Genomic DNA, 11,136 nt, shown 5'->3' with positions numbered 1-11,136 from the left:
ATTTTTCAGGATTCTTTGATGAATAGAAAGTTCAAAAGAACAGCATTTATTTGAAATAGAAATCTTTTGAAACATTTAAATATCTTTAGTGTAATTTTTTTTAGCAATTTAACGCATCCTTGCTGAATAAAAGTATTAATTTCTTAATCTTACTGACCTCTTTTTAATTAATGAAAAAAAGAACTAAAATGTAAAAAAATGAATTATCAAAATATAAATGAATAAATTGAGAGAAAAACACAATTATAATTAAAAAAAAAGACCTCAAATGGTAGTCAATGGTAGTGTATCTGAAACTATATATCATAAACAAAAATATCAATGTGTATAATAAAGCAATAAGCCCCAAGAAGCCGTGGTTTACAGTGAATTTATAACAGCTAAGGGGCGTTGTTAGGCACGACGCGAAGCGGGGCTTATTGCTTTTATAAAACGGTTATTCCATATACATAGTAAGGTTTCACAAAATAAAATACACGCAAATAAAGTGTAATGATATTAATAAAAACAGTATTCTTCCACCAAACAATGTAGCTCCTCAGAAACAGTTGTGGTTGCTACAAAGTGGTTGCTGAGCAACACACAGAAGTAAACAAAGGTGTGTGTTTGTAGAGTAATTTACAATAGCTTTGAACGTGGCTCAGCCAATCAGAATCAAGGACCGGAACTCTCCGTTTTATAAATACGCATCTTCCCACAGGAATTAAAATCATTAATGCATGAGATGAAGATAAAGGGCAATTAGAGATTAAACAATAAACAGTTTTAGGCCAGGCAAATTAATTTTTTTACTTACAATTTTTTTTATTGAATGATCTTTTTATTAAAAAAAAAAAAAAAACCCGAGGGATGAACTGAATTTGTCTGAATTTTCTGTTTAATGAACTGAAGTGTTTCCCCAGGACCCTGACCTGGTGGGATCTGAACTCTGTGCTGTCCAGGCGTCTCAGTGCGTACTCCATATCCTCACGTCTGAGGAACTCGACCACACCCTCGCCGTCACGCTGCACGTCAGCGAAACACACGTCTCCAGCCTCCCGCATGTGGTCCTTCAGATCCTGCCAGCTGCCGGAGGGAGGAAGACCTGCACACGGGCCAGAGGCGTTTATTATGGTAGTCTTGATGTTTTGTACAAGAAAGTGCTGCAAACATCTGTGTAAGATGTAGATGCATGCAAACAAATGATCCTACTTTTGCACTAGAAGTCAAGCATTCACATCCGTTACAATAAATGATTATCAGTAAGTAAAAAATGTTGACTATATAAAGGGACAGTTCACTCAAAATTGAATATTCTGTCATCATTTACTCACTAAACCCATGATTTATCTTCAAAACACACATTAAGATATTTATAAAGAATCTGAGAGGTTTATGTCTCCACAAAAGGTAAAACAAATCCATATGAACCGAGCGTTTAATCCAAGGCTTTTGATGAGATACGATCAGAGATTTTAGTGTGCCTAAAAAAATCTGTTCATCATATAAAGTAATCAAATCACTTCACAAGACAAGGATCAAACTGCTTGATTCATATGAATTTGTTTTACCTTTCTGGATCTTTTAAGACTTGTTTAATGGAGAGATAGAAAACCCCAGGTTTCATTAAACTTCATGTTTTGAAGATGAATTATGGGTTTGGTGAGTAAATGACGACAACATTAATTTTGGGGTGAACTGTCTCTTTAAATACTCTTTAGGTAAATTATTGAGTTATTTTAGTATCATTGATATACTACTACAATTTTTGTTAATAATTTGAATTAAATTTTACTTTTATATTTTCCGTTTTCATTTTAATTTTAGTTAACGTTTTAGTAATTTTTTGTTTGTTTTTACCATTTTTTATTTGTATTAACTATTTATGATGATTTTTTTTTTTTGGACAAAAGGAAATGATTCCGCTTCTCCAGTAAATATTGACCTTTAGTCTTTCCTATTTATTTAACACAGAACCGTCTAAACCTAAAATAATAGTTCACTGTTTTTCTGTTTGTTGTTTTATATCTTCTTACCAACATTTTTATTCATATCATTATTTTAGTTTTGTCCTTGGGACTTTTAAAGTCAAGCGAGATCACGGAATAAACAAGTCACTGCGTCCCACTTCGCCTACTTACACTATGCCCTAAAAGTATGTATTCTTTTTGTGAAGAAAAAGTACATACTTTTGAGTATGTAGCAGAATAGTAGGCAAGCTTTGGGACATACTGCTTCATCATAACTGCGGACGCTCTGTTGCTTAGTTACGTGCATCCTGTCACAGTTCAAACTGCCCTGTCAATCATCTTGTCAAAGTTAACATTATCCATATTTCCTTAAATTTAATTTCCTACCGTACTGGAGAGAAATTAAGAGGGACGTTGATCTTTCATGGCGAGAACTCTGCTCATTATGTTTGCATAATGATGCATTTAAAAGGTAATTACCAAACATATCATTATAAAGTTCACAGTGTTGCTGCAGATTAAATATAACGTGGATAACATTAAATAAATATTTTTTTAACAAGTTAGATATTATTGATCACTCAAACCCCTTTCTATACTTGTCCATTGGTCTCGCATGTTTGTAGTTTAACACTTTTCATGCGTGTTTGTAGTTCTAATCGAATCCTCGTCCACCGCGCAATGTGTTGTGGGCAATATTAGCCGTTAGAGTGTGCACGGGATCTGCACTTCAAATTTCTACCGGAAGCAGTAAACCATCCGGGTACCTTTGGAATACTAATTTCAACTATATACACGCATATGAACATTACAAGTATGTAAATCATCCCTCGGAGGTGCACGGAATGAGAAAACACGTTTGGCTGCGTCTCAAAATCTAGTGAGCGGCCTATCTGGACAGCAGCAGTTTAGAGTCTATGCAGTCTGCTGTCAATCACTGATGCTCTCAGTGTTTATTCACAGAAAGCCATCAAGGAGAAGGACATCCCTATAGAAGGTGTGGAGTTCATGGGCCCAAACAGAGATAAAGCGGACAGCTGATGACTTGGTTTTATTTTATATGGACTGGGACAGATGTGTTGCCATCATCAGGACGCTCGGACTGCATCGATGACCCTTTGATGGACACTTACTGTTGAGACTAAAACTGTACATTCAGTGCTTTGCCTGTTAATGAATCGTTAATAGAGAGGAATGTTTGAGCTGTCAGCTTTCTAAACATGCATTGTGCATGTGTGCATTGAAAAGAAACTAGTTGTGTTTGGGTTGCCAGGTGCAGCTGTTTTCTGTGGAAGCTTGTTTCTGCCATGAAATAAACAAATTAAAAAAGTAATTGCAACTTTGTTTCATGACTTTTTTCCCCCTCACAATTGCAAGTTTCTCTCACCATTCAGACATTTTTCCTTTGAAATCCGAGTTTATATTTTGCAATTATTTTTGTTTGTTTTTTTGTTTGCACTAAAAAAATTCTCACAATTCTGACTTTTTTTTCCATCAGTATTCTGAGTTGATCTCGCAATTCTGTGTTTTTTTTTTTTGTTTTGTTTTTTGTTCACAGAATTTAAAAAAAGTTAATGGTTACTTTCTTTTCAGACTTTTTTTCTTGTAATAGATTTTCTCGTATTTGGACGTTTTTTCTTATAATTGTGAAAAAAAAAAAGGTAATTGTAACTGCAATTCTTTTTCTCTGACAATTCTGTCTTTCTTTCTGAATTCTGAGTCTACATTTTGCATTTGTTTGTTTTTTCACAAAAATAAAAGGTAATTGTAACTTCTTAGAATTTTGACTTTTCTCTCAATTTCAAGTGTATATCTCACAATTCATTTTTCTCAAGAGTTATAAACTTCTTGCATCTTGCAATTCTGAGTTTACAATCTTGCAATCTTGTATTTTTTCTTGGAATTCTGAATTTGCATCTCACAATTAAGACTTTTTTTTTCACACAATTACCATTTTATCTCACAGTTCTGACCCTTTGCTCTGAATTGGTAACAAAAAAAAAAAAAAGATCTGACTTGTGAGATAAAAAGTCGCAATTACCTTTTTTAAATCTGTGTCAGAATCAAGCTTCCATAGTTTTCAGCATTCCTCAGAATAGGTTTGTTAATGTAGAACAATGTCGGAGTGGGTGATTTATTTTTACTTTCATTATTTTTCATTGCAAGCCAACAATAAGAACAACTGCTTTGCTGCTTCCACAAAGTGTCACTCGATGTTTAAAGAAATGTTATTTCTTTAACATTTATATCGTAAAACAGTTGTCAAATCTTACCTCGCTCCTTTTAACCGTTAAAACTGAAGCGTAGCGCTGAAATTCATGTTCGACTCCTGTGAGCAGTAAAGTCACGCCTTCTTTGATTTGATTGGCCAGCTCAGTCATTGGCGAGCGCTGATTGGCCTAACGAATCACGAACGTCTAATCACAACAAACTCCAACATTACTGGAACCTAATTACATCTGGAGCGTCAAATCAGAATAAATCAGTCTATTACACTAATGGAACAATTAAACTAATGGACTAATTAAAAGTCTGATTGTGCCAATTAGCCTGAAATGGGCTTCTCATACATTTAGACCAATGCATTTCCATGCTTTTAATCAGCTGTGATTATGTTTTCCATTTGTTACCAATTCTTGAATTCAAAAGATTTAAACAATTACACTTCATGTGGACAAATGGCTCAGATAAGACAAAGAATATCTTATGAATTAAATATGCAACTGCTCAAACATCTCACTAAGGAAATATTGAGAGCCCAGCATAATAAAAAAATATTAACTGCTATAGAAAACTCATTAACACATTACAATGTTACATTTATTAACTACATTAACGTGAACTAACAAGCAATATTTCTAAAGTATTTAATAATCTTAATGTTTCAACATTTGTTAATCAAATATCTGTTAACGTCAGTTGATGCATCATGAACCAACATTCAATAATGCATTTTTTAAATGAATGCACAAACTAAAATGCACAATTTTATTACTGATAATCCAGTTATTTCATTTTTTAAACCGTATTTCCAGGTTTTCTGTTATTATTTCCATTATTCCTGCAAAACACTATAGTTTGTAAAAATGACTCGATATGGAGTAACTTTGATTCAATGCTTTAATTGAAAAAAAAAATGCATACAATCATCACATGATACAAAAAGAGGGAAAAAAATAAAGAAAAATCACATGGGGAGATTCCAGAAGAAAACATTTTTTTTTTAAAACTTCAGCCTTTTATTCAAATCATAAAAAAACAGAATAAAACAGTCGATGTCTAAGAAATGGACCAGATTAATCACAAATGCATCTTTAGTCTGTTGCCTTTAGTTGGGACAAAACAGATAATTCATCTTCAGATCTTTCACAATCATAACCACATCTGTAAACATATGCAGCATCATCCACGTGATCATTAACATATTCGCAAGCTCTCCATGAACTGAACGGTGAATAAGGCCATTTGGGTTCCTACAATGGACTATAAATTACAAAATAGAGAAAGAAAAGGGGTGTGGCGGTGGAGAAGGCCGCTCATCGATAGTGGCGCGGGGGCGGGCTGTGATGCTGGAGCGGCGCTCGGCGGGAGGGTGGGCTATGGCGGGTCATGTGACGTGGGGGCGATCGGTAACGGGGCGGCGGTGACCCTCTGCTCTGGAGCAGGGGTGAGTATCGTCCTCGAGACCTGGAGCGGGAGCGCGAGCGACCCCAGCTTGTGCCCCGCTCCTCCATCACTCTGATGTAGGACGTCTCTCCCTGAGCCACAAACAAACAATATTCAGAAACACAGACAGCAACAAACCACTGATTCCGGAGACGCCGGACAAGAAATTTTACTTTTAGATTTTCCGTTTTCGTTTTAATTTTAGTTAACGTTTTAGTAGTTTTTAAAATTGTTTTAAAATATGTCTATACAGTTTTTATTCACTTTTATTTCAGTTTTAGTTATTCTACTACAAGATAAACTAAATGAAAATGAGAACTGTTGCCTTGGCAACTTGATAATAATTTGAATTAAATTTTACTTTTAGATTTTCCGTTTTGATTTTAATTTTACTTAACATTTTAGTAATTTTTTGCGTTTTGACTATTTCTGTTGTTTTTAAATATGTCTATATAGTTTTTATTCATTTTATTTCCGTTTTAGTTATTTTACTAAAAGATAAACTAAATGAAAATGAGAATTGTTGCCTTGGCAACTTGTTAATATTTTGAATAAAATTTTACTTTTAGATTTTCCGTTTTCGTTTTAATTTTAGTTAACGTTTTAGTAGTTTTTAAAATTGTTTTAAAATATGTCTATACAGTTTTTATTCACTTTTATTTCAGTTTTAGTTATTCTACTACAAGATAAACTAAACGAAAATGAGAATTGTTGCCTTGGCAACTTGTTAATATTTTGAATAAAATTTTACTTTTATATTTTCCGTTTTCATTTCAATTTTAGTTAACGTTTTAGTAGTTTTTAAAATTGTTTTAAAATATGTCTATACAGTTTTTATTCACTTTTATTTCAGTTTTAGTTATTCTACTGCAAGATAAACTAAATGAAAACGAGAATTGTTGCCTTGGCAACTTAATAATTTGAATTAAATTTTACTTTTATATTTTCCGTTTTCATTTTCATTTTAGTTAACGTTTTAGTAATTTTTTGTGTTTTTACCATTTCTGTTGTTTTTAAATGTGTCTATACAGTTTTTATTAATTTTATTTCCGTTTTAGTTATTCTACTACAAGATAAACTAAATGAAAATGAGAAATGTTGCCTTGGCAACTTGATAATAATTTGATTTAAATTTTACTTTTATATTTTCCGTTTTCATTTTAACTTTAGTTAACGTTTTAGTAGTTTTTAAAATTGTTTTAAAATATGTCTATACAGTTTTTATTCACTTTTATTTCAGTTTGAGTTATTCTACTACAAGATAAACTAAATGAAAACGAGAATTGTTGCCTTGGCAACTTGTTAATATTTTGAATTAAATTTTACTTTTATATTTTCCGTTTTCATTTTAATTTTAGTTAACGTTTTAGTAATTTTTTGTGTGTTTTTACCATTTCTGTTGTTTTTAAATATGTCTATACAGTTTTTATTCACTTTTATTTCAGTTTGAGTTATTCTACTACAAGATAAACTAAATGAAAATGACAATCGTTGCCTTGGCAACCAGCTTAAATAAAATAGTTTTTGTTTTTTTTGGAATTTTATCTTTTTTTATTTTAACAATGAAATGTTTAATAGTTTTAGTAAACTACAGTAACCCTGCTATACAATTGAAGTAGTGTTATCAGGACTATTTTAAACGGTATTATTCTTGCATGAAGCCTCAATCCTCTTAACTCACCCGTCACAATAACGCGAAACTCAGATCTGCGCGACGGGGGCCCAAACCTTCCCCGCGGTCCTCCTCCTCCCGCAGGTCCACTAAATTTGGATCCGGAAGATCGTGGATATTCCACACGCAGCTTACAGTCTCCAAATCCATATCCATTCCTTCCAAAGACGGCGTCCTCGAGTATCGTCCTCGAGACCTGGAGCGGGAGCGCGAGCGACCCCAGCTTGTGCCCCGCTCCTCCATCACTCTGATGTAGGACGTCTCTCCCTGAGCCACAAACAAACAATATTCAGAAACACAGACAGCAACAAACCACTGATTCCGGAGACGCCGGACAAGATTAAAAAAAAAAAAGTTTTGTCACACACACATATATATTTGTACAGGATATACAGTCAAACCCAAAATTATTCAGACACCAGATATTTTTTTACTAGTGGGTGCAGGACACTATAGTTCATTAAATGTTTAATAGTTTTAGTAAACTACAGTAACCCTGCTATACAATTGAAGTAGTGTTATCAGGACTATTTTAAACGGTATTATTCTTGCATGAAGCCTCAATCCTCTTAACTCACCCGTCACAATAACGCGAAACTCAGATCTGCGCGACGGGGGCCCAAACCTTCCCCGCGGTCCTCCTCCTCCCGCAGGTCCACTAAATTTGGATCCGGAAGATCGTGGATATTCCACACGCAGCTTACAGTCTCCAAATCCATATCCATTCCTTCCAAAGACGGCGTCCTCCGCATCCCTAGAGGAAGAGAGGAAAGTGCTCCTAATTTTCGTTCTACACGTGAAAAAGCCTCGTCCGCGTGTTCTCGGGAGGCCGTGCGACTCACCGTGGGTCCTCAAACCGCACGAAGGCAAACGGGATGGTGCCTCTGTTGTTCTTCAGCTCAATATCCCGAATTTTTCCGTATTTGAAGAAGAGATCCTCAATGTCCCTCTCCTGGACGTCCTTGGGAAGGTTTCCCACGTAGATCCGTCCGTCCGACATGGCTTGAACCCCGCTGGACCTGCAGCCTTCGAGGAAAATAGAGCGTTTTCCGCGTCAGGGCGCTCAGAACATCCAAACTCTAGTTTAGTCCTTCTAAAAGTCTCTATTCACAACTCTAAACTCTGGCGGTCGCAGAACATGTCGAGTTCAAGAAACCCAGCACAGGAGCCTCCAGGACCACAGTCTGAAAACTTAGAAACAAGGACAATCAATTAAAATGGACACATATGAGGGACAGACGAGGAACAAGGGCCTGATGCCTCCAATCCACCATGAAACATTTGAATAACGTCTGCAAACCACATTTACATCTGATGCACTAATTCATTAGCTTGTAAATCATAATTAACCTCGTTCTGTAGGGTAAATATCACCTCAGTTTGACATTTGTGACCCTGGAGCAGTCTTAAGTCGCTGGGGTATATTTGTAGCAATAGCCAACAATACATTGTATGGGTCAAAATTATTGATTTTTCTTTTATGCCAAAAATCATTAGGATATTAAGTAAAGATCATGTTCCATGGGACCAAAAATTATTCAGACACTTTGACCTGACCATGTTTTGCTGAAGTGTTTTTTCTTTAATTGCTAATGTGGCGTTTTCACACCACAGACATAGCTTGACCTAAATTGCTATTATCTAATTGTGACCCTGGACCACAAAACCAGTCATAAGGGTCAATTTTAAGATATTTTGTACATTTCCTATCGTAAATATATCAAAACGTAATGTTTGATTAGTAATATGCATTGCTAAGAACTTCATTTGGACAACTTTAAAGATGATTTTCTCAATATTTAGATTTTTTTGCTCCCTCAGATTCCAGATTTTCAAATATCGTGCTATCATAACAAACCATACATCAATGGAAAGCTTATTTATTGTATACATCTATATTTCAAAACTGAACCTTATGACTAGTTTTCTGGTCCAGGGTCACACATGATACATATTAAGTGACCATACTTCTAGCTAAAGCCTAGAAAATTTACTTTTAACATGTTAAATGGCAAGCAACATACATTAGAAATAGACAGGACATAATAAGTAACTGCCAAATCAACCTCTGATATGAGCTTTGTAAAGAGAATCGCTGTGCAAATATGTGTTTAATACCACAATCTGTTCATATTTAATCTACTTTTTTTCTGCACTTTCATAATTCAATAAAAGAAGTCGAATGCAAATCAGAGGACAGCCATGACAAGCTGCTAACAATGCTAGCATATCATCTTACGCATTTAATTCGTTATTTAATTCAAAATATCAACCTAAATCCGTCCATTTCCACTAATACATATAGTATTCAGCTTAAAAAATCTAAAATTGTAATATTTGTGTTTAATAACAATACAACACAATCACGTTAGCATACTAGCTGTTAGCTTCTTTGTTGAGACAACGGCTCAAAGCAAAATGACAAACACCAGCGAATAATGAGGGCGGCCCTTTTTTTGTCATGCACGAATGTGGTTAAAGATTAAATATAACCGAAATTAATAGTTTGATTTACCTCTGTAATTTGCAGCTCGTAATAAAAACCGAGGATAAACAAGCGCACGCGCTTCTCCTCCCCGGATCAGGAAGTGACACACGAACTTCCGCCCCCTTCAGACCGAAACGAGCAACTGCAGCAGACGCCTGAGACCTAGCCTTTATCGGGGTTATTACAGTTTAAACACAATAGATGAATATAGAGATAGTTTTCATTGCTTTAGGATTAACAGAGCTCTGGATAGTTTCCATGTACCTGTCCAGATCATCATGTGAAATATAACTAGCAGGAAACACGTTAAGTTATATTTTCCTATATTCTCTTTTGAGTGTTCAAACAAGCCAAAGAAAACATCTTTAAAACAGAAAGAAAAGTCACTTACAACATTGCCAAAACATGTGAATGACATGAGACAAAAACAGCAACTCGCTTCAATGTCTGACTTACAATTCTGTCCATAAGCTTTTTGTGAAATTTGGAATAACTCATTAATCGGTTGCTTGACCTCCAAAGTCAGACGTTACTACAATGTATTGTTGGCTATTGCTACAAATATACCCCAGCGACTTAAGACTGCTTTTGTGCTGCAGGGTCACAACTGTGTACTTAAATTACTTAAATTAACAGCTGAATAATTTTTGGTTGATTGTAATCCATTACATACCTTTCTATCAAAGTTATCTAACATTATCAAGATTAATTTGTTCTGACACAGTTTAACTCATATTTTATTACCATTTTCTAAACTATAGCGAATAAACCGTGATAATGCGAGAAATGTTGAAGGGGTCTGAATAAATTTTGGTTTGACTGTAACTTTCAGTGAACTGTAACCTGGTCAGCTATTTAGATGTGCATTAAATATAAATAAATAGTTAAAAAGAAGTAAATATTATGATCACTACAATGCACTTAACATTTGATTTTCTGTATATCTGTTTACAAATTATGTGTTATATATTATATCACTAGCCCTGAAACCACCTGACCTCAGAAGTCTATGCTAAATTAATAAGATTATATCCAAAAATCTTTAAACTATAGACTAACATATACACTACAGTTTAAACGTTTGGGATCATTATGATTTTTTTGTTTCAAAAGAAGTCTCTTCTGCTCACCAAGGCTGCATTTTTTCCTATATTCTCTTTTGAGTGTTCAAACAAGCCAAAGAAAACATCTTTAAAACAGAAAGAAAAGTCACTTACAACATTGCCAAAACATGTGAATGACATGAGACAAAAACAGCAACTCGCTTCAATGTCTGACTTACAATTCTGTCCATAAGCTTTTTGTGAAATTTGGAATAACTCATTAATCGGTTGCTTGACCTCCAAAGTCAGACGTTACTT

At 34.6% G+C, this 11,136-nt stretch overlaps 1 protein-coding gene and 1 long non-coding RNA gene across 2 annotated transcripts; both read right to left on the bottom strand.

The window, feature by feature from the left end:
* Positions 1-806: 806 nt before the first annotated feature.
* LOC107692023 (serine/arginine-rich splicing factor 9-like) lies at positions 807-9,918 on the bottom strand (the record flags this gene model as incomplete). The annotated part of the gene is made up of 4 exons (XM_016490902.1): positions 9,803-9,918; positions 8,130-8,478; positions 7,866-8,041; positions 807-1,084 (listed from the first exon to the last, which is right to left on the bottom strand). Coding segments are annotated over exons 2-4 (612 nt in total), but the record flags the coding sequence as incomplete, so codon positions are not given.
* On the bottom strand, positions 5,282-7,636 carry LOC107692025 (uncharacterized). The gene is made up of 2 exons (XR_001634612.1): positions 7,484-7,636; positions 5,282-5,636 (listed from the first exon to the last, which is right to left on the bottom strand). It is a non-coding gene; the product is annotated as an uncharacterized LOC107692025 (long non-coding RNA).
* Positions 9,919-11,136: the final 1,218 nt, after the last annotated feature.

The sequence above is a fragment of the Sinocyclocheilus anshuiensis genome, unplaced genomic scaffold (genome assembly GCF_001515605.1).
Source record: "Sinocyclocheilus anshuiensis isolate Anshui unplaced genomic scaffold, SAMN03320099.WGS_v1.1 scaffold738, whole genome shotgun sequence".
Classification (NCBI taxonomy): domain Eukaryota; kingdom Metazoa; phylum Chordata; class Actinopteri; order Cypriniformes; family Cyprinidae; genus Sinocyclocheilus; species Sinocyclocheilus anshuiensis.
Note: the sequence above shows the minus strand (reverse complement) of the source record. Positions and strands in the feature narration are given on the sequence as shown.